This window comes from Toxotes jaculatrix, chromosome 21, assembly GCF_017976425.1.
Source record: "Toxotes jaculatrix isolate fToxJac2 chromosome 21, fToxJac2.pri, whole genome shotgun sequence".
Classification (NCBI taxonomy): Eukaryota; Metazoa; Chordata; class Actinopteri; family Toxotidae; genus Toxotes; species Toxotes jaculatrix.
Window position 1 is genome coordinate 18,170,406 of NC_054414.1, and position 27,757 is coordinate 18,198,162.

General features: G+C 42.3%; 1 protein-coding gene across 1 annotated transcript in view; it reads left to right on the forward strand.

Annotated features, from left to right (window-relative positions):
* tbkbp1 (TBK1 binding protein 1) overlaps nucleotides 1–27,757 on the forward strand; it is a 46,076-nt gene that overhangs the window by 7,664 nt on the left and 10,655 nt on the right. The window contains 6 exon segments of the mRNA XM_041029501.1: nucleotides 13,359–13,617; nucleotides 17,247–17,372; nucleotides 20,777–20,881; nucleotides 23,302–23,449; nucleotides 24,862–25,064; nucleotides 26,192–26,253. Of these exon segments, the coding sequence (XP_040885435.1) occupies nucleotides 13,359–13,617; nucleotides 17,247–17,372; nucleotides 20,777–20,881; nucleotides 23,302–23,449; nucleotides 24,862–25,064; nucleotides 26,192–26,253 (903 nt within the window).

The window sequence follows — 27,757 nt, forward strand, 5'->3', positions numbered from 1 at the left end:
ACTCCAAGTATAGAAAGAATAATCTGTGATATAATCTTTGTGTTTGCAGCAGGGCCCTGGCACAGCACATAGACTTCCAATAAATATGTAGCTGAAATACAGTGAGCATTAGAGAGAGCGACATCCAGGCTGCGGAGCAAGACTGAAAGGAAGCACTCAGTTGTGTTTGTATTCTGTCTGCTGCATCATTTTCCTTTGCAGAGAAGATTGAAGGTGGATTTTATTTAGGGCTACTCTTCGGTGACTTTGTAAGAGACAACCCAGCTGCTTTATGTTTACAACTGCTTCGTCTTTGATGGTGTGTTTTTGTGGGGCAACCACGAAGGACGCGCGAGAGTTGCATGTTGCTGGCAGAAAATATCTCAGTCCGAGAGTCCAGACTAACACATGTTTCTGTCTCACTGAAACAGTATCACATCTATTCAAGGTCCAAGAATGTGTTGGAGCTCACTGTTTCCTGCAGGAAAGCCTTGGTAGTGCTGCTGCTTGCGTGGGCTGCTGTCCATGGTACTGAAAGCCAATATCCAGATGAACTGTACACAGTGGACGGAGACAATGAATTCATCGTTCCTGGTGGAAATCAATACAATCATATCGATAATCCAGGAGGATCTGTCCTCATCGTTTTCCCACACTGGGACAAAACGTCTTATGCAACACTCCTTAAAAACAATGTTTTCTCTATATATTTGCCGGATCCCACATCTGGCAGGGAGGAGCTGAGCACAAACAACTGCACACACACCACCTTGTTATCCTGTCTGACTAAAGAAGCCTGATTCCAGCGATTCATGTTCTCTGCTCTCATATAACACCTTCTTTTATTGTGTGGTTGATGTTGCAGTCAAAGACCTTTTCTCAAAACCTCATCTTTTATTTCAAGCCAAGACGCTGAAGGATAGAGAGGCGTTACATGTGCAGAATCCTACTTTACACAGACAGAGGAGCTGGAATCAGGCAAGAGTGTGTGGTTGAATGGTGCTTCTTCAGTTAATGATCTTTACCAAGTGTGAAGTGTGCAAAGACACGTGAACTGGAACACAGGGGTTCGATGCCCTAACAAGTACACTGTTGTGCCTGTGTCTGATAATTGGTTGGTGAACGCAGCCCTCGCACCTGTTCCTCCAAACAGAAAGCGAAGCCCAGCCTGCAGAACTGTTTAGCCTGCCTGCCTCCATTCATCTCTCCTTCATTCTCTCATTCTTCCCTCCCTGTTCTATCTTTGCTCGCCCTGTCAGCTGTGCTGTAATCTACTGTAGTTGTTTGCTTTATCCTCCACAAGTGTTGCATGTCCCCAACTCCCCCAGGTCACTTGGTTACAGTACATTTCTCTCTCCTGTCATTCTTCTGTCTGTTTTTTATTTCTCCATTTCTCTGCATGTGCCTGTTCTTAGCAAACGGAGAGTGTGTGCTGACTGCCGGTGCATGTGAACCTCCTTCATTAACCACTGTGTGTACAAGTGTGTGAGTGAGAGTGTGACAGAGATGCTCCATGTACGATTGGGATGATATAGACGCTTTCTACTAACCTGATGTCACAAACAATATTTTAGCTTGTAGTCAAAAGGCTGGGAGCTGTTCTCATTCTGGTTTGATCCATCCGTTCTGTCGGCGAACCCTGTGGAGTTCAGGGTTCACCGCTCATGAATAGAGTCTGTGAACCTCTCAGGTTCGTTTCATGCTAAAAACAGTTTGGCTGGATAAAAAACACAAACAGTACAAGTGGAGTGCAAGTGAGAGGAATGTTTTTTCTCACCACATCAAGGAGGCGGGACTCCGAGCTACAAAGTCCCAAGTCAAGTCAAGTCCAAGTCACTATTTGCTTTTCACAAGATTTAGAGACATTAAATTGCATTTGCATTTGAGTAAAATGCAAAAGTCAATATCAGTATCAATATCACTAGGACTGAGAAACAATACATACCAGCACTAGGCCATGGCACTATATCAGTGTGTGTGTGTGTCCATGTCTCCCAATGTCTCTGTGTTGACGTAGATTTTTCTGACACACTGTTCCCTCAGTTATTATGTGTGTGTTTCTGCCTGTGTGTCTAAATAGCTCTCAGACTCACCACTGAGCCAGTGTGACATTCACATTTACAACCAGTGTCTCTCCCCCGGGATCAGACTCCTCCCCCTCCTCCCCCCACACTTCTATAGTTGCTCCAGCACACTTCTTATGCCCCTTACTCCTTCCTCCACTCCCTCACCGTCTTTTGATTGTCCCCATCACACACACACTCACATACATGCACAAAAATCCTCTCCCTTTCATCCCTTCAACACTCCAGTCTCTGTGAGGAAATGAGCATCACAAGGGCGGCAGAGGGCAGAGGGTTGGAGGGTTTAATGTGTGTGTGTTTGTACGTGTGAGAGGGAGAGAGGCCATCGGTGGCTGGGCAGTTGTGTCCTTTGCCAAGGACACATGCCAACTGGATCACATACAGACATACACACACACACATACAATCTGGGAGACACACACATGCACGTGCATGTCTTTTTTTTTTTTTAATGTCGCCTGGATGAGCAGAGGTGTCTCCATTGTGTATAGATGATGTCACACACGTGCACACATCATGAGTACCCTGCTCCCACAATGCACTGCTCATGTTCATGTATCATATATTCTTTCTGATCCAAGCCTGTGCTCTTTCTTTTTCTCCCCTCCCACATCATCGTGTCTCTGGACTCATCCAACAAGCAGCAGCAGCAGCAGCAGCAACATGCACCATTAATTAATCAGCAGCCACAGATTGTGATATCAGCACTGGGAGCCAATTAAACACTTAGATTTTCTGTCTTTAGCACATTCTCAAAGATTTTTATTTCTAAAGAAATAATGGAGACCAGAGCTGGAATTAATTTTTAATTTAAATTTTTATTTTTTTTTTTTGCAGTTCCATCTACAGTTTGCTATAGTTGGAGTAATTTCTACAATTTCATTTCAGATAGAAATTAGTTGTATAATTTAGATACGGGGAAAAGATTTTTTAATATAATAATAGGGCCCAGCTCTCCTCGAATAAGCCTTTGTCAGCATAAAACCATTTCACGATGCTTCTGAGTGGGGATGTCTGTTAACGTGTTTTTGTTTTGTGCATTTTCCATTTATTTGATGTCACTCCATGCGTCCTCACAGGCGCAGTTAATTTGACTCGAATGAGCCTGAAATTGAAATCTAAAAATAATTAAAAACACAATCAATGAGTGGTGTTTTTTCTGTTTGTCTGTTTTTCTAGGTGCTCCATTTGAGTTACTTTTCACTGCATGCATCATTGGTGCACCATCGTTTTTCATTTCAGTCATTTTTAGTCTATTTGTGTGTGAGTGTGTAAAACCCTGTGTGTCTGACTATCAGTCTGTCTTTTAGTCAGTGCATGACGGCAGAACAGACACATCGGAGGAGGATGTGATGTTCTGTGAAGCACAAGAGCCTTTAGATGCCGGGGGAACAAGACAAAAGTGAGAGCCAAGTACGAGTCAGGGCCACTGGCACTGGAATGATTCGAGCTGCTCCAGCTGTCAAGGTCTCTGGCTGGCATTAATGTATGAATTTACCGTGAGGCGGAAGCACACACAAAGGTGTGTGTGTGTGTGTGTGTGTGTGTGTTGTGTGTGTGTCATGGGATCTGACTGATACTGTTTTCCACTTCAAGGCTGTGAAGTCATAACATGCTGTACCGTTTTGCATTACAACGTCTTCCTCACCACCTGATCCTCCCTTGCAGCAGGTCACGAAAACACAGCCGACAACTGCAGCATAAACAAAACCACAAAACTAGAACCACACTGTGCTGTGTGTAATAATCACAAACCATTAATTAATAAACCATGATGCTTGGAGGATGAGACCCTCGCTTTGCATACTCTCCAGTGAGGCAGACTCCACAGCGGGCTTCATATAAAATTGGAGCTGCGATTTTTCCATTATTGACATGTTGATTATTTCTCAGATTAGCTAGTTTTGTACTTTATCAACTTCCTTGGTTTGCTGGGACAACCCAACACCTACAGTTACTCACAGGAACCAGCGAACGTGGTTTATGTGCCTGATAAATGATTTAAATCGAGATAATATAAGTTTTAGTAGAAGGCCTTTTTCAGCACGCTCTTTCTTTTACAAATAAAAAACTGAATTCTTAAGCAAAAAAATCCACCTAAGATTTTTTGCTGCTGCAGCATCAGTTGGCCTGGTATGAGCAGTAGCTTATGGTGGCTAATGGTAGCAAGCTTTAGATAGACATCGTTGTCTAATAGTCCAGACACACACACACACACACACACAGTCTTATCACTATGTGACAATGACTGACTTAATGACTCTTCTCCACTTAAGGTGTTGTTGCTGTGAAGCTGCTGTTTAGAAAAGGTTAATTAATAATCAAAACTGATGTCAATAGACTGGACAGTTAAATGACTAATCTTTTCAGCACTGTACTAAATGATAACCTTGCTTACTAATCACAAATTCAAATGTGTACCACTAACAGTTATACCGTACATATGTGCAGGCTGGAGCAAAATGTTTTTTCAAGGTGAAATGAAATCTCCTTTTATCCTGAGATGAAAATTTAAAGCTGCAGGAACTGATTTTCGCAGCCGCTCGGGGTCAGCAGAATAAGAGCTGGCAGCGCTGGGTGATAATTCTCTGTGGGTTTGTCGTTATGAGCGACACCTTTCCCATTACACTCAGTCATTTCACCCATTGTTATTGCAGAAATATTGATCAGTGCAGTTTTAACTGTCTCCGTCTGACCTCCTGTGAGGCTGACTGCAATCACTGCTCTCTCACATTCACCACATTGTGTGTGTCTCATCTATCCTGGGCAGCCATGTTTCACTCCATCCTGCTGGCGTGCCAACTGTGCATTGAGAGAAAGCATCGCACTCTCTTTCTTAATGCGCTTTTTAACAGCTGAGACCAAATTACAAGCTTTACTTCACTGGGAATCACACTGGCGCACATGAGTCATCCAGCTCACTCCCCGTGTCAGCATGTATGTGCGTGCATTTCGTGTGCACCACATGCGTTAGAGACTGCGTGTGGCCGTGGTTAACTGGGGAGGCGAGGCAGAGTTGGTAACAGGAGGGTGGGCTTTAATTGTAACCAGAGGAGAGAAAAAAGTCATTCTTATCTCACCCCCTCCATCTTTTTCTCTCTGGTCTTTGGGCTGCAGCTTAGCTCGACTTTGACTCAGATTTCAGAGCGAGGGAATCCAAGTATTGGATTGGTTGTAGCAGTAATGAGGAGATTAATGTCTTTTGTGGGGAAAGTTCTCATTCAAAGTCAAAACATACTTTTTTCCCGTCTACGCTCAGGGGGCTGTGATGAACTCTGCTGCCGAATACTAAGATGGATGAATGACAGAGCAAGAGAAAGAGCACAAGGGGACGACGGTTGAAAAAAAAAAAAAGAGGGGGAAGGAATTGATGGTTCACTTCAGCTCCGGTGGAGAGAAGGATTGGGGGGGGGGGGGGGGGGCTTGTAGATGTGGAGGAAAGAGAAAGGGAGCAGAGAAAAAACAGAAAACGGAGAGAAAAAAAAGCAACACAGCTCATTGTCTCCATCCTGCCCCTGCCATCAATCTCCCGCATGGCAGCTGCCTTACTCTCTCACACACACACACACACACACAGAGCGCTCTGCCCGCCTGCCTACACAGCTGATTCCCCGAGTGATGAATCATGGCGCGGTATGGCGTGGCACAGCACGGCATTTGTTAGAGGTGGTGTTTTTCTCCTGCGCTGACAGGCTGTATAAATGCTTTGTATTGTGTGTGTGTATGTGTGAGTATGTATACGTATACGTATATGTGTGTGTGGGTGTGTATATTGTGGATGTGGACAGTAGTGGCAGGTGGTGTAGGCCTGCTGCTGCGCTGTGTGTGTGTGTGTGTGTACAGTATACATGTGTTTTTAGAGTACACAGAGATCTGAAGCCATGTGTCTTCTAGGTAACCAGGCCTGAACACACACAGCAACAGCATCTTTATTAACACAGAGCAGAGCAGACACAGAGCTGTTACTCAGCCTTTTAGTCTACAACAAGAAAAACAAACAAATTCATATTGTCTATTTATTAGATGTGTTTTATTGGTCTATTACTTGATTCTGTAATTAAAAATTAAAGTGAAATTTCATGGGATCTGAACACGATCTCATTCATTGATTTTCATTTAGTTTAGTTTATTATACCCAAGCACCAATTTAAATTTCAGGTGCTCTTGGCGCCATAAAAAACATTTATTTGGTTTATCTATGGTAAAAGTAAACCAGAATCGGTCGGTGCTTCAAACCAATAATCTAATCTAATCTGAGGGTATAAATCAGGACCATGGCTGCCACTGAAGACAGAGGTCACATCCTCTGTATCATCGTCTGGGAGTCTGGTTACAGCAAAGAAAGGGAAGTTTACAGTCTGCTATTAAAAACCTACACCTGCCGGGCCATTTACAGGCTGATTCCAATATATTTGTACTTACTGTCTTTAACTTTGGCTACTTTTAGGCCAACAAAAAACTAAAGGATGGGTATCGATATCAGAGCCTGAGCTGTACCTTATTTTTAGGAATATAAACGTCAGACCCTTTTTTCATTTGATGGTCTGTGGACAGAGGATTTGACGGTGCAATCAGAAATCTAAACTAATCTGAACTGACTAAACTTGTGGCTAATGGTAGCAAGCTTTAGATAGATATTGTTGTCTAATAGTCCAGACACACACACACACACAGCTGCACACTCTTACCTCCTCTCCACACTGATTAGAAAGTGGCAGAACTGAATATTAAATAATCATACTCATTTGCACTGATCCAACGAGCAGGTACTCCGCTCTAATTCAAGCAGTGGAGGCGGTTACTCTTTATACTTGACACATGCAGGCAGGTGAGAATGACAATTTCTCAAGGTACTTGACTCAAATAGTATTTGTTAATATGTCTTGGCATTAGCTTGAACCAGTCTGCAGTACCAGATGGTTGGGTTTTATCACATCAGGTTGGAGTTAAACTTATTAGGCTAGTTACCAAATACCACAAAATAGCTCGATCATTGTGTTCAGTCATTTTTCTTTCAAAAAAAAAACATCACAATAATTTCCTGCTTTATTTGAAAGTTTTGGTGACATCTCAGAGCTTCAGCTTTCTTTTCTGTGACTGTACTAAATTATTACATCCACTGAATTGTCCTATATTGCACCAGCATCCCTTCTGGCACTACTACCCTACATCTGACTCCATCTTCCCACAGACTGCAGCTCCATAGTTTTCTTTTTTTGTAGCTTTCATAGTAAAATTGCACAAAGTAATGCCGTCTTTCTCTCTTTTTGTCAACACTGTTTGGGAAATACAGCCGTGTGTGTTGATTAAACATGGAATTATCAATGGACAAAGCCGGCCAGGGGTTTCCATGTTTACACTCGGTGTGAGCTCCAGGCAGCGGATGATCAAATGATCTGCACGGTGTGAGCGAAAGAGTTAACACAGCATACGAGAGACTTTAAAATGCACAGTGTCAGTCCAGCTGCAGTTAATTTGATGTGTTTCTCTGTTTACATTTCTGTGTATTTGCAGCACATTTCATCATACTGAGTGTTAATTTAGTGAATGTGTTTCTTAATTTCTTTGCGTTTTACTTATTTGCTTGTGTTACAGCGAATTGAGCCCTTTCAGCCACCGTACATAGGACTACTAACCTACTACTAGTATCAACAACTACTACCTGTCTTTCTCTCTCACACACACACACACAGCAGTTTTCCTGCTTGTGTGGCTGCTGCTTTGTCCTTGTACTGACACACATACACACACACATATTTTTGCACTGATTCATTTCCACAAGAAGCCACATTGATGTGCATGTGCTCACATGTCCGCACTGTTACACACACACACACAATCAAGCCCTACCTGCCGGCATGTTAATAGGTTCTCAGTGTGTGTTGTACCGTCCAGCTTTGGCCTTGTTCACCGCGAGAGGAGACTATAGCAGAGAAAACAGGTGCAGTGGAGCGAAGCTAGGCATTATGGGAGTGTTTGGCGGATGAGAACGGGGCAGAAAGGCACACCACCTCTCTGCCCTGGACTCTTCATTCACAGACATACTGTCTGAGTCAGAGGTGCCAAATGTCCAGCCTGTGGGGATCACAGGGTGGCGTTGAGGAGAGCTGGACTGTTTAGTGCCAGACAGAGAGGAGGGAGGAAATAAAGAGGGAGGAGGGGAAAAGAACAAATGGGATGTTAGGAGCAGGACGGTATGACTGAGGTACAGATAAACAGTGAAATGCATTGCTGCGGGGAGGGAAGAGCAGGAGATAGAAAGGAAAGTGGTTGTGCCTCCCCACAAGATCCAACATTAAAATCCTACTCTGCGGGGACTCAATCCCCCAATTTCCCCTTTGATCCTGGTTCTGTTTTCACCGGAAAACCCAGCCTTGACCCAGCTGGCGTGATTTCTACTGCTCTCATATATTTATGACCTTGGAAACAACAGAGGCACAGAGGAGCAGAAATACACAGACAGGACCCTGTATATATGCATGCACAGGCTTTATGGAGAAAGAAATAATAGCTTTTGTTTACATACTGGAGTTTAATTTTCTTTAGTGTTGCCAAAGAAAGAGTCAGGCCACAAAACAAGAACCAGACCAGAATTTATCAGTATTAACATCTGTAAGAAGAGATTTGTCCCATTATGTTCCTCTACAATCCACGATTAGCTAACAGGCAGACACAAACAGATCTCCCATTGAGAGAACAATCATCTGTTGCTTCAATCCTCAAAGGCTCCCAAAAATACGATTTGCAGTATTTACAGAAAGCCCCAGCTCTGGGATTTGATTGGGTTATGAATGTTTGTAAATGGATGAGGCTTGTTCTTTTTAATGCATCGTGGGATACCATGCTGAGACTCTGGATTACTGCAGCTGTTGTGTGTCATGTTAAATCAAGGATATGACAAGCGTTTGCAATATTACACTTTGCCTTTTGAAGTAACTGCATCTAATATACAACCATATGCATACAAAGTGAAAAAGCAAATTCCAAATGGATGCAGTTTGTCTGATTGACATTAATTAATTTTCCGTAGTCAGTTTGTGCCGTAGGTTGGTTTAGTTTGAATTTTTTTCAGTTAATAGCTGAGATGAAAAACACGGATTTGCGTGTAAACTTCTGTATTTGTTTGGAATCTGTAGGACAGGGGACACCAAATTTTAGTCCTTGTCAGAAAAAAACTCCTTATTTTCTATTAAGAGGGCGGCAAAGGAAAACAGAAGAGAGGCAGATAAGTAAATTCAATGGCACTGTATGAAAAGCAATGGGGTCACCAAAGTGATGATATGTCATACTGAGAGTCCATACCAGTATATGTCAAGACTTTAAGAATCACACACTCAAAAAACATCACCAGAGCTATTATGAATCATCCTCTGGGAACAATGAATGTGTATAGAAATTTTCATTGGCAATCCATGCAATAGTTGTTGAGTTGTACTCAGTCTGGACCAAACCACCGGCCCATCAAACAGACTTTGCTACCCATGGAGCTGTGCCGCTAACATGGCTAAAAATGGTAAAACATTAGGTTGTGACTGATCTAATTCCCATTTCCTCAAATGCTGAGTGTAAAACATTTTTTAAAACTATATTCAGTAAGTATTAATGAAAGCTGAAAATTTAGGGAGACCGATGCCCCGGTGGAACACTAAATGAAAACACATTTTTAATAGACCAGGGTCCCCGTGCACTGCCTTAAATAAAACATTAACCTTCAGGGGAAATTATTAGAGTTACGGCTAAAATCTGCTAAACTGATCAGGAGATGAGCTGCGTCAGATCCTGGGTGGCTTACAGTCTCTGCTCAACAGTTTCACAGAGGAAAACACGTAGACTCATCTGACATGAGAAGAATCTCCTGAACAACAGAAAATTGCTGATTTTTTATTTATTTTTTATTTTTTTTGTGATCACAATTAAATGCTTTTACGAGCCGAGAGCAGTTTTTACGAGCCACATCATATTTTTTCTGTCTTCATTCAGCCTTGTGCCGCTGCAGACTTTATGTTAATGTGACAGCAGTTGATTCAGACTTGATCTGTGAGAAAATGCCAGCAGGTCTGACCCTGTCAGATTGTTGTTGGGACTTTTACAAAAGATGAGCTCTCGAGTTTATTCAAACACGAGACCTACATGTAAAATTGCTGCCACATGTAGGTAATGAAGGCTATAGCGTCACGGAGTCACCCACTAGGTTCATAGCTCCAGATTTTCCAGGTCTTCTGATGACGGCAGCGGTGCTTGGCCTTTTCAATACAGTATACGGTGACATAGATGGAGGGGAGTGGTTCTTTAATCTCGGGAGAGGAAGGAAGAGAACGGTAGAGGTGGTCTCAGTGGAACAGCGAATGCCATGTGGACCCCAGGTAATGTATGACTTCTTGTGGTAATCACTATAATGAAGCAGAGAGCTGGTTGGGATGGAAGAGTCTGCCTTCCCTTCTACAGTCCAGTGGGGCCCAGAGAGCCTCAGCAAATGAGCCCTGAGGTCCAGGAGATTGAGTGGATTGTGCGATCGGGAAAGGGGGGGTTGGGGGGGCTGGATGAAGCTGGATGAGGGATATTTTGGGTAGAGGAGCAGAGAGCAAAGGAAGGGATGGGCAAGGGAAGCTTAGTAGGAGCTGTGTGAGAGTGTGTATGTGTGTGATAAATGCCTCATTTCGGTGCTGCCAATGAGAGGAGCACAGACAAAATGGATGTTCTTGTGCCCCTGTCCGTTATTTTATCCCATCTGAGGACACATCTATCTGTGGTCACTGTTTACTGGAGCATGTGAGCCGGTCCATGGTGGAGATATTGGTATTTTCTTGCATTCCTGATATATAAATATAACCAATGTATTTGTAGTTCCATGTAGGGATATAGAATGTGAATATGTACTCCACAAACTACTGAATCATAATATCCACTCGGTGGTTTCATCAGATTTTTGGTTTATGGACAATTATGTCCTCAAGCCTGAATGTAGGTGGATGGTGTATACATAGGATTTTTATGCAAATGAGGTCACCACATATAACAAGGTGAAGGCTTACCCCTTAATATCCATTTTCTCATACAGTATGCATCCAAACAGAAACACTGTGGCACCTCCTGCAGTTCTTTACTTCTCTGTTTGAAGGTCATTTTTAGACCAAATGCAAAAAAAAACAAGAAGCATAATAACTGAACTGCTTTGGTGAAGCCACAACATATACGAACAAGCTTAAAGTGAGAGTCAGCGTCCCTCCGGAGCGTCTTTCACTTCATCTAACAAGTCCTACTACACAAATAACGAAAACACTGCATGCTGCTTGTCAGTTCCATCTAAAACAACCCACATAACAGTGTCAACCATCAACTCCTAAGAAAAACATCTGGCTCTCCAGTTGCTAAATATTCCAGCTGGTTGCTCACATGTCTGTCTGCCTGTCTGCCTGCCTGCCTGTCTGCCTGTCTGCCTGTCTGGTGTTTGGTGCTGGGCAGGTAGTGGACAGTTGGTTTAAATGGGCTTTTTCATTGAAAATAGCCGTCGTCGGGCAGCTGGCAGGTGACCGGCACAGACCGTCTGAGTCTGTGTCGTCTGCGTTTTTGTCCACACGTGTATTTTTCTCTGTGTGCGGCTGCTCCTCTGTGGTGTTTTTGGCTGCATGTGCACAGACATGTGTTTGTGCGCACGCCTGTGCATGTGGGAGTGCTTTTGGATCATCCTGTTAGACCAGCGAGGAAAAGAGCCGTAGATTGGATGAGGCTTTATTCCCCCTCTCTCTCGAAACACAAGGAAAATAGCACCGTGGAGGAAGGGAGCAGATGAAAATAGCTCAGTAGGCAATCGCTGACTCACAAGGCAATGCTGGGAGTCAGGAAGGCATCCATTCCAGTATACATCAAATCAACTAGCTGTTGTGTAACTCTCTGAGTACCCGTAAATCAAACTGTTCTTGGTGTGTCCAGCTATGTCTGGTATGACGTTTGTGCACGCCTTCACTGTGGCTGCATAAAAAGAGGGACGCGACATCACAGGTGCCATTTATCACTTTTGACAGCACCGCCTCGAGTCTTCGGGGGCGGGGGCTCGGGGGCCAAGGCCGGTTGGCTGTTATGCAGCAATGGTCAGCTAACTACCCAGCTCATCCATCATGCCACTCAAGGAGCGTAGGCTGTCAAAGCTCATGTTTTTTTAAGTACTGTGAAATGGAACAAGAGCACGAATGAGGCTCATATGTAAATCTGAGTCTGATTAACATATCAGCTTCATGCGCTGGTTACTCATTCTCCCAAAAGGGGAACTCTCACCAAAAAAAATGTTTGGAGTCGAAGCTGAAAGACAAACGTGAAAGGAGGATAATGGCTTTGAACTTCTTAAGGCTAAGGCTTTTATCTGCGAGAGAAAATGAATGTTTACATGCTCATTAGTTTCCTTGGTTATGTTCAGGGTGTTGGAGTTTCCCAGTTGTATGTTTGTAAACCTCCTGGCCTTTATCCCAGTTTTGAGAAAAGACATGAGACATGTAAAAATCTTACCCAGATTTCTGATCACTAGCTGCCGTGTGTGCAGGTCAGTAAAACAAAAACATGATGATGTGCACAGCTGGACTATGACACAATGAGCCTGTGGGCACTGAAACTGAAAGACTGAAAAACCTAAACAGCACATTGTTTTTAGTTGTTTCCCTTTCTGCTAGTTTTATGTCTCTTTGTGGTCATTTTTCCTTTCTTTCTAACTGTTCTTGTTTTCCTGGAGAGTCATAAAGACTCAGGTTAAGGCTGAGTTCTTTGTGCCTGTTAATGTCCACTGATTTGCATCTCTGCACCAACCTGATGTGTAATCACACAGCTTCTACAGTTTTCCTCAGACAGAAGCCGAACCAAACTTTAGAGGCAACGTGATTCATGAAACAGAGTGATTAAAAATCAGGTTTTTCTTTTTTGATTGTAAACATCATAAACCAAACGTGATCAAATCCAGAATACGAGTGTGACGGCGTAGCTAACTGGATGACTGTATTTACATCTGAAGTGATCAGACACAGTAAGGTGCTGGGTCATCTTGAAATTTCACATGGAGTGTAACAGTGTCCCTCAGTCTCCCTCCTGAGTTTCTCTGTACCCACTTTGCTTTTGAATATTTTACAGTGTGTGTGCCAGAAATCCGACTGCTCGCAGCTGCTTTGTTCTTTCTTGTTTGTTGTAAGTAGCTGCCTGCTTGATGTTTTTAGGATGAAACGGTGTTATTTTTGGTGGGTGCATTTAATTGAATGGAAAGAATCTGATGATTTAATAATAAATAAGCAAATCTCTGTCTGTGTCTGTCCTCAGGTTGAGGCTCTGAGTGATGCAGTCTCTGTTTGGCGGAGGGGAGCTGGGGCTGCTGGGAGGAGGCGGCGATGCAGGGGGCCTGAAGGAGGATGGCTGCGGCAGCATGGCATGGCGCTCCTCGCCCCTGCCCCCCGACGATGTCTACTCAGCCTCACACTTTGCCCTTATCACGGCCTATCAGGACATCAAGACGAGGCTGGCCTGCCTGGAGCGAGAGAACACCAGTATCAAGAGGAAGCTCAAGATCTATGAGATCAAGGTGAAGGGTTTTCAGTTCAAAGCCGCATCACAAAGTCTAATATTACAGCATTTTGGAAAACTAATCATCAGACTGAAGGTCTCAGGTACTGACAACGATAAGCCTAGTTTGTTTTTTGATTTATTGAAAGCCTTTCAAAGGGAGAGAGAGCTGTTCACTCATCCTTAGCACTGTCTGCTTAGTATGCTTCAGACAAAGTGATCACTCAATCACCAAACTCCCTCCTTCCAAACTTTTACAACAACAACTACTAAGCAGTGATACGTCAGGTGTGTGGAGGTGAGACTCATTTTTTAAATTCCTCTTTCATTCATCATCTGATTAAAAATGATGATTATAAATAATCTGAACAGAAGCGTGTGGCTTTGCTGCATCTTCAGTGATTCTTTTCTTTGGTTTAAACCTACTGACGCTGACAAATCTGACAACAAACATTAAGATTATTGGGAAAATTGACTGAATGAATTCAGCAGGGAAATAGCTACAGTATATGAAGAATGGTCATGTCAAAGGGCTGCACATAAAGGTCATGTAGGCTCATTCAGCAGGTCATAAGAGTTCAGGTGTTGGGGAAGAGCAAAGACTACTGTGTGTTTATTTCTTTTTACTGCATGTCACAAAGAAAATTAACTATTGAAATCTGTTTCACTATTCAAGCTGCTTTTCAAAATGTTTCCACTGAGTCAATTAATATGAAATTTCAGAATATGCTCTGCACTTCTTGGCTTAAAGTCAGAGACACCATAAATATCTCTGCATAGCACGGCCCATAAGCTGTGGGGTAGAAATCAGACTAAGTTTCCAGCTGGTTGCAGGAGCAGGTGAAGCAGAAATCCACCTCCTAGCAGAAGCCGGACCGGCAGACAGAGATATAGAAGGGGGTAGGTGGGGCGAATGAGCATAAAGGAACAGTGTGGGAGGACAGAAAGTGAAGAAAAGTGGAAAAATACGAGGAAAGAGGGACTTAAATGGGCGGAAAGATGTGGTGTAAGAAAGACGAAGAGGAATGAGGGAGTAAAAGGAGATAAAGAACAAGGGAGAAAGAAATTGCTGAAATTAAGAACAAAGGAGGATTAAAGAAAAAAAATCCACCCCTGGATTTTCTTCTTATTATCATTAGTCTCTGGTGTTCTACTTATTCTAGGAATTATACGGCGATGAAGCTGTAATGTACCCACTTCCCCCTCAGCTAACGTCGCCCACTTTTACTTGAGGTATACAAGGGCCTTGAACAAGCTGTACTGTTTACACTGCTGGAGAGAGAGTAGTATGAGAGGAAATGAAATGCTTCAAATAACAAAAAAAAAAAAAAAAAAGAAAGACGCTGCTGTACTCGAACTGCTGAAGAAGACTATTCCAAAAAGATGCAAGCTATTGCTGCACTGGGGTGCACAAGAGATAGTGTTAGTAGGGAAACTGAAACTGAATCTTCTGTGATGTTGGCGTTGAATGTCTGTGCAAACTCCAGAAAGCTTCGATTCTCAGGGGACTGACATAAAAACCGAATGATCAGTGATGATGTTTTTCATATATTTATTTTGATAGATTTTTTGGGATTTAGAGGTTTAAGTTGAATTGATCTGAACGAGATGAAAACTTCAGATTGATGGAAATGAACTTTGACTCTGCCTTTCTGCTCCTGACATACAGTATGTGTCAGAGCTGAAATCCTGCATCCCTTTAGTGAGCAGCTGTTACCGAAGGCTGCAGGCTGGCACGGCGCTGTTGACTTATTCACAAGTGGCAGTTTGTTCAGGGCCCATTCCCAGAGAGACAGGTGTTGATTTTGGGAGAACAGGTGCAGATGTTAGCTGTTTGGAGTAGGAGTTGTCACACCTGTGCCTTTGTAAATACAGCATGTGCCTGTTTTTAGATTTGGATAATCAATCTAGACAATACGAACGCCACAATATTGACTCCTGAAATGTCCAAACTCCTATTACTTTGAGCCGTTTTTTTGTGAAGAGTTAAGTGTTTCTGCTGCAGTCCTCTAAATACAAGATGCCTGAGTGCAGCTGCTGTAATGATGCAGATGGAAGTGCTTCCCGCTACTTTGAACATGGGTTGAAGTGAGGCTGTTCTCTGGTTTAGAGTTCCCGATGCTCGGCACTGTGAGAATTCTTGGGCCCCCTGGGGGGATTTTGCCCATGTTGCGAACATTTACTGTTAAACTGAGCACAGAGACGTGTTCTGCTAAATGGAAAAGGGCTGTTTGCTCCTCAAATAGACGTTGCATCAGCAGCAATGACTTCACACAGAAAATGAAGAGCTTTCCGTGCTTATGGTAGGCACTCTAAATGTAAATGTGTTCATTTAGGTTGAACCACATGCAGTTATATAACTTGTCTTGTGTTTCTATCACGGGATTCTGCCAAAAAAACAACAGTTTAGAGCTGTAACTAGACAAATTGCTCACTACATAAGTAAAACAACAGCAAATGTGGCACGGCCCATTAACGCATACTGTACAAAGTTAGGATTACATAATCAGTCATATCCGCACCATCGTAGCTGCATAAGATCCAGTTATTTCTGCATATTATCAATGTTTTCATGTAGCGCTGTTACAACACAGTCGCACCTCTGTTTTCCTGTATTACCATACACAACAATAAATATGTTTTCCCCCGTGGATGATGACTTGTGGTGAGGAAGTAAGATAGAATTATGTTGCCTCTGGGTGCTTAAAGGATAAGTCTGGAGATATTCTACGTATATTTTTTTTTCTGACAACCAATTCCATTAAAAGAAAGTACAAGTAACCTGATTCCTTATTCCTCTGAGCCATGAAGCTCCTTTTTCATCCTATGAGTTTAACTCAGCAATTTTAAAAACACAGTAAGGAGGTTGTAATCAGTGCATCCACAACATTGTGATGTGCAGACAATGTTTTCTACATTTTCATGGGAATCAAAACTGCAGTTTAGATATTTTTCAGAATTTCCAGTTGATTACAACATGTTGGTTAATCTGTGTAATTTTCAAAATTACATTGTGGTTCAATGAGATAGAACATTTCAACAATGAAGTCAGCAGCGACTGAGATATCGTGATTGGCATAAAAGCATTAAAATGACCATCTGAGCACCCACCCTTGTGCCAGTCAGCGTGATTTTTGAAAAAGTATTTATCATACTCAAGAGTTTCGTCAATAAACGCAGACAGATGGACAAAGACAGTAACTGATGGACTGACAAACAGCTGAGTCACGGTCCCTCCCCAGATTTCATTGTGTGGGATGAAATTAAAAAGTATGATTAAAAGAACTTGCTGTGTAAATTCTCCAATTAGTTTATGTGAACTGAAAAAAATTAAATCTAGTTCAAGAGGAAAACATGACATTAGTTAAAACACCCTGAGTCTCTGAGTGAGATCTGGGCCAGACAGAAGTTGCAGTTGATGCTCGATGAATCTTTAATGATCCCCATGTGAAATCATCAAAAAATTGCAGAATACAGCAGGAAAAAAGGAGCATAAGCAAACAAGCAAAAATTATAAATAAGCAAAAGGGGTTTCGCTCACTGTATTATTTCACTATACCTTGTTCCACACTCCATCTTAACCACATGCTTATTATTACACGTCTATTTTCATGTTTCTTTAATGCCTTTTTCTTGTTGTTTCTGCAGTTCCCTATGATCAGCGAGTTTGGGGAGGACACAAACTCCTACTGCTCTTTCGAGAGCAAGGAGACGGCGCTGCTGCACTCAGAAAATGGCAACCTGCAGCAGAGAGTCAACGTCCTGACCCACGAGGTAAGAGGAGAGATGAGGACAGCAGGGAGGGACAAAGGAGTTATGAGAGAAGGCAGAGGCATGATGGGATATGTAAGAATTAAGAGAAAAATCCACTTCATTATAAATCCATTTTCTTTTTTTCTTTTTTTTTTTTGGTACTGGAGAGAAAACCTTATCGCACTAAAGGTTTTTCTCATTGCATTCTGCAGAAATCCCTCCCTGCATGTGAATTAATTGAATTAAAAGTGAATTGAGGCCAACCCTGGTGGACATATGCTGAAAGACATCCAGAACTAATTAAGCACTAAAGCTGCTGTCCAAGCAAAATTACTGAGATTGGGTGTTTTTAAGAAACCGTCCAAGGAGCACTGTGACATGGGATTTTCACACTGGTGTTCTATTTTTGAGATGCGGTATAACTGGGACAAAACCTGGCCAAGATTTTGCTGAATGTGTATACCTCGAGAAAAAAAAAAAAAAAAAGACGACATGTCTTTCCTAACAGATCCCGCACTGTATGTTGAGATCACATGTTCTCAAATAAATAGGTATTATTTAGTACATATACAGCATGATTTAAAATATAAAGCAAGATCTGTGCATGCAACACACAGGCTGTATTTCACAATGACCAAGAGTCATACTACTACTTTTCTTCACTCGAGTTTTACTCCCATGCAAAATAAGGCTACAGTGAGTGAGGAGAATGGCAGCACCCATAATGTGCTTGGACGACTACTTTCCCTGACTCGTAACTCCACTACTTCTCTGACTGTGAGAACAAGGGTGTGGGGAAATAGAAATGAGAAACAACTGACACAGGAAGGCAGTGGTGAAACTGGTAAGTGGCAGCGGTAAAGGGAGCTAGAGAGCAAGAAAGAGGAAGGAAATGGTTTAAGGGAGCAGCAGAAACGATTAGCGTGGGACACACAAGGTCACACGGCTCTGACACCGGCCATTCAGAGTGATGAAATGTGCCACGGCTCACTGAGCATGCTCTACTGGGACAGGAATACCCCCCCCATCACACACACAGACACACACACACACCCTCTTCCTATTGGTAAAGTGGTGACTTGCAGTTATCAAGAAGAAGCAGAGAAAGGTGATATATTTTCTGTCAGAGGACTTTTAAGGCCAGAAAGTGTGAAGCTAAAAATCCTGTCACCGTTTTTCACATAAATGCAGATAAAATTGCACATGTGCAACTGTTCCTCACCTCCTGCCTGACTCACGCAACACCCAAGGCTACCATGCGAGCATGCCGTGTGTAAATATTGTTTGGGAATATGTATTAGATGCTGAATCAATGCGCTGTACCCCGGTACGTAAAGTGCAAAATCCTCTAACCACTAAAGCACAATATCAACTGACATGAAGGCCTTAAAATACACCCTGCTTCACTACTTGATCTCTAGACCTTTGTTATTTCAGCTTTGTGTTTATATTTTGCATATTCCTCCATTAATGTGTTTAAACCAATTACCACACAGCAGTACCTGGTGGTAAACCAGGGCCAAACAGCTCACTGTCGCCTGGGGTCGCCCTGGCTGGTTGATCTGGGCAGAATTATAACAGTGACTCATTTCTGTGTTTCGCTGTTTGTTTTCCGATGTCTGTAGACACAACATGAGCAAAAGGTAACACTGCTGCCCTGATGTGGTAAAGATTAAAGAGGGATGTCATTATGTTTTCACATTAAAGGAAAACACTGATATATTAAAACCTGTCTGTTCATGAATCATGGGGAGATCATTCTCATCAGTAATAATAATAACAATAAATTCACCAAGCTGATTTCTACATTTCTGACCCAAAACTGACCCATGGGCTGTCAGAACTGAGAGGGAACTACAACACTGGCGGCAGCGTGATGCTACAGCGTGATGCTACAGCAGCTAACACGCGGCTGTGGTTGAAAAGAGCAGCACTACATGTCATTGTTCCTACACTTCACAGTTCACACGCTGCATCTCACCTTTAAAAGCTTGATTTTCTCCTGCAGTAATTACGACCCAGCATATGATCAGAGCTGATTCAGAGTCTGTCTGTACTGGACACACACGGTGACACACAGACTGGAGACCTGCAGAAACTGATTCTGATTCTTTATTAAACTTTGACCCACCATAGTTGTGGCTTTACAACTGTGGTGGAGGTCGAGATCATTTGGTTTATAACCTGTCTGATCATCTGACTGCTCCTGTTTCACTAAGTGTGTTTCCAACATCGTAAATTTCACAAAAAAGCTTTTGCACTTGACTGAGGTGGAAAAGTTAATGTACCATCATTTGACCAGTTCTCTTTTAATTACATCCTCTTGTTGCTCCCCCTCTTCTTTTACAGTGGCTAATCAGTTTATCTCAATGGACCGACTCCTGCTAAACAGTCGTGGATGGAAACGTGCATTCATTCACTTTTTCTTTTGCCAAGTTTCTGGAAATGTGGCTAAAATTTGTCACCTTTGGTTGGAAAGAGGCTCATAAACTGTAATAAACCAAAATTATTCTTTAAATTTGTGCAATTTTACTGACACTTCCCAGCAACATTCAAACTGGAACACTGCAGCAGTCATATCAAGTGTTTTATGCTGCTGTTTGTAAAAAAGACCAATTAAACTAAAAATACTCTGAGAAAAAAAACCAGAACAAAAACAGACAGCTCTGAACCTAAGAGACGTTTAACACAACAAACCGATCCCACATACAGCATCCACACTGAAGTGAAAAATTAAAAGGTGATAATGAGAACATCTTTAGAACGAAGTCTAGCTTCTGCGTGCGTGTCCGGAGAAATCCGGCTCTCCTCAGTCACGACGCTGCTGACAAGCCGTCCTCACCTTGGTGCCAGTTTTCTGCAGCATATGTTACCGCAGACTCTCACTCTCTGTGTTGTCTGAACTGACATTATTCTTCCATTTAAAAAATAAATAAACAAATCTCGCCCCTGTGTCCTCATCTGCTGCGAACGTCTCGTCGTTTCACTCAGTTTGGTGTGTGTCACTGTGTCTCGGCTGTGTCAGATGGTATGTGATTATGGCATCCACTGATACCCACCCCCTTATTATGCCACTGTGTGAGGAGAATAGATCAGTGGGACATCAACAAACTTTTTTTTTTTTTTAAATAGTGTTGAACACTGTTGAATTGTTGAAATCATGTTTTATCCATTTGTCGAGATGGGGGAGGCGTTGCTGTACATGCTGAGGTGTCAGGATTTCAGTGTCCTAAATTTGCTTGGTTATACAACAGTTTCTTAAGAGACACATTTGATGACTCTCACAATGGAAGTTTTTGGTGTGTGTGTGTGTCTGTGTGTTTTTCTTTTCTCTCTGTCTTTGTGAGGAAGTTTGAAAAGTGACAAAAGAAGGACAGAAAAAGTAAATGTATGTCAGCTTCTCTTTCTCTGTATCTCGGCTTCAGCTCCAGAAGAGAAAGGAGAGAGAGGAGCAGCTGGAGGATGTGATCCAGGCCTACGAGAAGATTCACATGGAGAAGAGCAACCTCCAGAGGGATCTCGACAAGATGGTCAGAGACATTATTCAGTTCGCCGCGCTGTGTGTTTGTTATTTTACCGGCGCTTTATGCAGGAGCCATATGGCCCATTAATTAATTCTTACAGTTTCACACTCTGATGACGAGGGACGGATATAAAATGTAAAACTCAGCATGGTTTAAAATCATGAATATTTGTTTATCGCTAATTCACCTTAATTATGCACATCTCCATCAGTGCTCTGCTGTTAATTTACTGTTGACCCACATTACACTTTTCATTCAGTTTACTTTGCACATTATGGTTAATTTAATGTTAAATTACAGTTAATCTGCTTTGCATGTTTCCATTTTTTCCCTTTTGTCCACACCGTTATTCTCCTTCACACATTACTTTTTACTTTTTGCACACTTGCATTTGTACGTAGTATTTATTTATAGTACGGTACACACAGTGTTTTATAGTTGTTTTTACTGTTTTTTTTTTTTTTTATTTACTTCCATTTTCCTAAATGAGAGTTGAGCAATTGTAAGAAAGGAACCTTCCTGTGAGAATCTAAGTTTTCTGATTCTGAAATGCACAAAATGGTCAAAAGTATGTGGACAGCCCCCATAGTCCCCATATATATCTATAAACATTTGGTCTTGTGTTGTTTTTGTGGTAAAGTGATGTTGTGCTGCTCTTATTAAATATGTGTCTCACACAAACAACACTTATGCCCTTGCTATGGTGAGACAGAAAAGAATGCTAATTTCATCTCCACCTGTTTATTCAGACATTGTATTTGTCCTCTGAAGGAGTAACTCTTCCAGTGAGCGTCCCCCTCACAGGTTGGTCAAAGGTCCAGAAGCTCGTGGGGACAAAATAAGTGGACTTGAACTCGTGCTCACCATTTAAAAGGGACAATCCACAAACATAATGCACAAGGCTCAGTTTACTCGTCACAAGTATACCACTACTCAGCCTGTGAGCGTCGTCAAGTCAGAGAAAATAACCCTGAGATTACAAATTCATAACAGAAACCTGTGTTACAAGCTGGATACACAGAGTTTGTAAAATGTGGGTGTTTACACAGATTATTCAATGAAAGTCGCATAGAACACGAAGGGTCCAGTGTTTCTGAAGCTTCACCCACACTATATTTTAATATTCAAGATATCTTTGGACAGGATCTTTGTCTTTTATTCATCTGTCTCCGGCATGTACACATTGAAAGGATGCTCCTCCTAATCACAACTTTTCAGGACAATTTATTTTACTTGTATCAAAATAAAATGAATAACATTTCACAGTTTTCTTCTCATGGGTAATATTCCATAAAAAAAATCAGTCTGTACAATGACTCATACTGTTGCAAGTTAAAATTTTAATAGCCATTCATTTGAATGTAAATGAGTTTTACAGCTATATTTGCGTTTCTTTGTCTCTGCTGACGTTACTTTCACACAAGCAAGAAAAACAGACACGTCACAAAATCTCATTGTGAACTTCAGTCTCCACTGCTCTTTTCCAAGTAGTTACCCCTGAGAAAACTTTTTTCATCGCATCTTACTCTGATTGAACAGTCCCTCAGAGAGAAGAGACATTTTAGAGTCATTCAGTAAAATTTATTCTCACACACCTGATTTTTTATTTTAATTATTTTTTTTATTGTAAATCCTTTTTGAAACAGACTAAATTCAGCAAATTATTGTTACTGTTTTTTTTCTCCCCAAGATTCTGCATGTTCCTACTATTTAAAACATACTAAAATTAGCTTTTAGCTTGACTTTGTGAGTCATTTTGTTGGTAGATTTCAAACTGTGAGAATCTTATTTTAACACATTACTGTAAGTGGTTACAAATCAAAGTCGATCCAGAGCAGGTGGAGGCTTCCAACTGAACAGATTGGCTGGCTGGTCTCCCCCAGATCCCCTCTGTGATAATAAACCATCTCATATGAGAGTGAAGTCCGCTGAGCAGCTCACGCTGAGCAGCCTCAGCAGTTTTAAGTGGTCAGAGTGATTAAGGGATGAGGTGAGCCAGCGATGTTGGAACTGCCACCTGCCAAGGACTGACCCACTGTCAGTGTCACCTAAAGCTGTGGCTCCATCTACCTACTGGGCCTCATTGATTGTAACCTTCCAGCAGTGCACTCACTGACTCATTCACTCACCTACATATTTCTATATATAGATATGACTGTGTTTGTGTGTGTGTTTCTGTTTTATTCACTTTTTGTTTAGTTTTTCTTCCTCTCCCTTGTTTTTGTGACTAAAAAAATAAATACAAAACAAAGAAAGTTTTTTCTAGCGAGTAAAAAGACAAACATTTGTTCCATCTCAGCTGTAACAGGCTGTGTGGTGCAGGCCATAAATGCTAAACAATGTGTATGATGTCTGTTAAGTAATGAAGGCTGTTTACTTGCAATGTCACTGGTGATTTCGGGTGTTGTGGTGTTGTGCGGTTACAGACGAGCCTGGTGGAGAAGCATGTCGAGCGTATCCTGAACCTGGAGTCAGCTCTGAGGCAGAGAGACAGTTCCCTGCAGAAACTCAACATGCAGCTGCACAGCAAAGACATGCAGTATCTGCAGCTGCACGCCGGCCCAGACGCACACAGTAAGTGACGCAGGATGTTTATCTTTTTATTTCTGTCCCTATCTATGTGAGATCACAGATCAGTGACTGGATGTACCAAAAAATGTCTCCAGTTAAGCAAAGGAAGAATTGAAAGAACTGTATCTGGAGCCGAGGAATAAAAAAAAGCCAATCACTAAAACCCCAAACCAGCCGGCCAACCAGCCCAGACACCAGTTATCGCTGTTAATCACTGCTCATCTCTTCTCTATTACTCAATCTTTAATCAAATCCAACAATCTGGCCAGAAAGCATTTTAACTGAGGTCAGGTTAATCCTCGGCCTGTTGGAGAAACCCAGCTTGGACATTTTGTTCCAACTCCCCAGCTACAGTCGCGAAAAGAGAGACCTGTGATCTACGCGGGTGCTAATCATTGAAATTCAATCATTCTGGCTTCAAAAACATTTTGAAAGCATTTCTCTGTATTATTCAGCCTGTTGCATCCATCTGCACTGCTGAGTGATCTCTATTGTGACTAGACTGTATTACCAAATGCTGGAAAACCTGTGAGATAATTCGACTTATTACGATGCAAATTAATTCCTGCATCAAAAATGTGAAAGTTTCAAAGTTGCTCCAAACAAGGCAACGCCCCACTGTCAAATCTGAGGATTCTGGAACAGTCTCACCAGCTCAGCAGGCGGCCTCGTTTTCACACCGCAGCACTAAATTCAAGATAAAACATGCAGTCCACTACACTTCTGTTTTAGAACATTAGCTGCTCTAGACTCAGTAGATGCTAAACTTTGCTCTCTTCGATGACGTGGGTGGCTGATGGAAACATGGAAGAAATGTGTCACTGCCACCTCAACAGATGCCTGTGCTGCTGGTGTGCTGTGAAGAGGAGAAGGTATCACTTTGTATAGGCAGCACTGTAAAGGCCAAAAAATGAGTCTGCAAGCTTTTTTGTTCCTTAATTCGTGTGTGTGAGGAGTCAGAGTTTGTGAGGTAGTAATGTACAATATTGATTAATAACTGCATGTGCATATGAATGAGGGTGAATGTGTGAAAATATCTTGTAGTGCAGACTGCATACAGTGTGTGTGTGTGTACCTGTGACTGCACATATGAGTGTGGTGGTGAGGAGGCAGGAGGAGCTGGGATATAAAAGATGATACTGCTGCGCTGTTACATTGTCTTCTGGCTCAAGGACTGAGTCTGTGTGAGCGGAGCTGAATCACTAACATGCCCACGCAGATCACATCACCCAGGTACAAACTGAAAGATGCTGGCCTTGGAAGAAGTCAGCTCTTTTGCTCTTTCATACTCAACTATTGTACAACAACTGTGGACGGTAGAACGCTGCATCAGTGAGGGGAAAAGCAATGAAGACGTGGTGTTGTCTTTTGTCTTTCATGTCTACATTTTCTCCCTCTCTCTTTCCTCCAACCAGTGCTGGACTGTCCAGCCCTGACCCTTCAGAGCTCCCGCAGCCTGGACGCCCTGTCCGACCTGAAGCTGCAGCGGCTGGAGGCCGAGCTGGAGGGGGCGCGGCACGAGGCCCAGGGGGCGTGTCAGCGGGAAGAGGAGCTGAAGGCGGAGTGCGAGAGACTGAAGGAGGAGATAAGACAGATACAGAACAGCCAGAGGGAGAGGGTCAGTGTTGGTTTGTTTTCAACTGCCTGGGGTGCCACAAGGGTGGAGCTTACTGAGTCAGGAAAATTTCGGTGATGTCGAGGACTAAGCAAGAGCAACTAAGAGCAACTTGTGATGCACTTCCAGAGTTATCCTAAATTGATTTGTGAAAAATGTACAGATCAAATTTATCTCCAGAGAGAAAACTGATATTGGACAATTTTGTAAAACCTCATGTTCCATTCAAAGCCAGCGTTTAATTATTTATCTCTACAGTATCCACATATGCCAACTAAACAATGACTAGGGTATGGTTAAATTACCCATAATCAATATTTTCACAATAACAAGATATCAAATGACCATGTGAAAAAAAAATATGACAATATGACAGGTTTCATTCATGGTCATGAACATACGGAGAGTTATCACCTGAATCTGCAGCTTCCCTCAGGTTTACAGAGCCTCAGCTCATCGTTCAGCTGTCTGAACCACGACTTTTCCGTTGTGGTTCATTGCTGCTTTCATAGCAACGTCTTCAGAGAAACAGCTTTAAAAACCCACGGTGCTCTACCTGCTCAGCACCAAAGATCAGACAGACACACACAGTGGAGCAGCTAAAGAGTCAGGTATTTCCCTCAGGTGTTGGTAGAGACCAAAAACAGAGCTAAAAAAGAGAGGGAACACTCCACTTACATTTGCCAGGTTGCTAGAAACAGGACCCTGAGTTCACCATGTCAACTTCAAAGGTGATAAAATGTCAATGTTGTTTCTGCTGCCCCCAAGTGGCCCAAATAATTGAGCCAAAAAGTCACTGCAGGTTTATGAGAATGCCACATTTACACCACCTGTGTAGAACAAACATCTGTATTCGATATCAGACAACACTGCTAAACAATGGGGCTTCTTTAATGGCTTTACTTAAACATATAAAGACAAAAAAAGTACACAGTTCCACAGGTATATGCAAAGAAAACACACAGTGCTCAAAGCATAATTATCAATCCGAAGACGCTCCACCCTCACACGTTTTTTTCTGACAATGTTACCTTCGAACACGTTGTCTCAACAGGCTCTTTCTGACAGATTTTGTCCAATATTCTACCAGCACCTGCATGCTAATCTAATTTCACGCTCTACTTCGGCAGGAAATGACTTCTCCGTGCAAGCAGTGTGATGTGGAGTGGATAAAGAAGGTGGGAGATGAGCAGTAAGTGACCACAGCCGATCTCTGGGTGGTGGGAGGGAGGGAGGGAGGACAGGAGGAGTCCAGACAGGACAGATGTTGGTTAAAGAGCATCATCAACGGCAGCAACAGAGAAAACAAGGAACGAGAGGATGAGAGCAAAAGGAGAAATGTTTCACCAGAAGCTGCTGCTCATCAGTATATTTACTCTCCTGCTGTGATGTGCTCAGGCTGACCTCATTAGAAAGCAGTCAAGCTCTCCGTCGCTGGCCAACTGGGTTCAAAGGCAGCATTAATGAAGAAGTATTATTGTTTGGGCAGATAAGCTGCATTTACTGTAAATTCTACTATCTGTGCATTCAAATGTAACACCTGTGTTTCTGTATGTGACGTCTGCTCACAGACGTTTGGCAAGAACTTAGTCGGTGCAGCAGGGGGCAGTGTAAACACAGAGTAGGACGCCTTCCTGTCCATTTCCTCATCTCTAAGAGGCATGAAAGTCCACGCTCATCTATGTACGCTTTCTTTCTTTTCATCCTCCACACCAGAAACCAACAAAATGACAGCAGTAGTGAGTATTCGAGCGGTTGTGTTTCCACGCATTTCTCTGTCACTTTCAGCCAAAATGGGAAACGTGTTTAACTTCCTCTGAGAGGAAAGAAAGTAGCTTATCTTCATAACTCTGTGAAATTGCCCCAGACTTTGCATGACTGTTTGCTTACAAGTGTCACAGGTAACAGGTAGAAAAAAAAAAAGAAGAAAAAAAAAAAAAACCACAGCAGTGTTGGGCAGCTGACTCCCACACAATGAAACCCCACAAGTGTTTCGATGGGGAGCAAACCGAAAGTATATGGTGCGGCACAGAGTCAGAGCTTCTAGAGAGTGTGTGGTGGAAGCCTACTGTTTTTTCCAGACCTTGGCCACCTTTTGGTTTTACTCAACAATATCATTTACTCCCACTTAAAACCTACAATGCCTATACTGTGTTTCCTGGCACTTTTTCTTGTAATTGGGCTCATTTAGTGTAAACTGCACAGATTGATATGGCAGATTTTGTATGTCCTTGGGGGCATATTAACGCACCTTTGCCCTAATTATCATCAGCACCTTATTATCTGGATGAGATGATGTTTGGGGAGATGGGTGTTGGCTTTTTTCAAATAAAAGCCTCAGTTTTGTCTTCGATAAATTTAAAGCGTCTCTGTTATGTTGAAACGTTTGTAACCAACAGCTGGTAAATTCATGAACATCTGTAAATGCAAAGGAGTGAAGATCTTCACATTTTCAACAGCTTAAATTTAATTTCATCTTCCACTTGTTCCTGAACATTCGTGCTTCTGTAATGTTTTACTTCTTTACCACAGCTCTCCTTTCTGCTTCTTCCAGAAGTTTTATAATAGAAGTTTCTGAGTCAAATTTTTCATGACTACATTTGTGAATTTTCATCTGCCTCACTCATAACCAATACTACGTGAATAAGCTCCCTCCACCAACCACAAGCCACACTGCTGTAGAGGCTGGCAGCCAC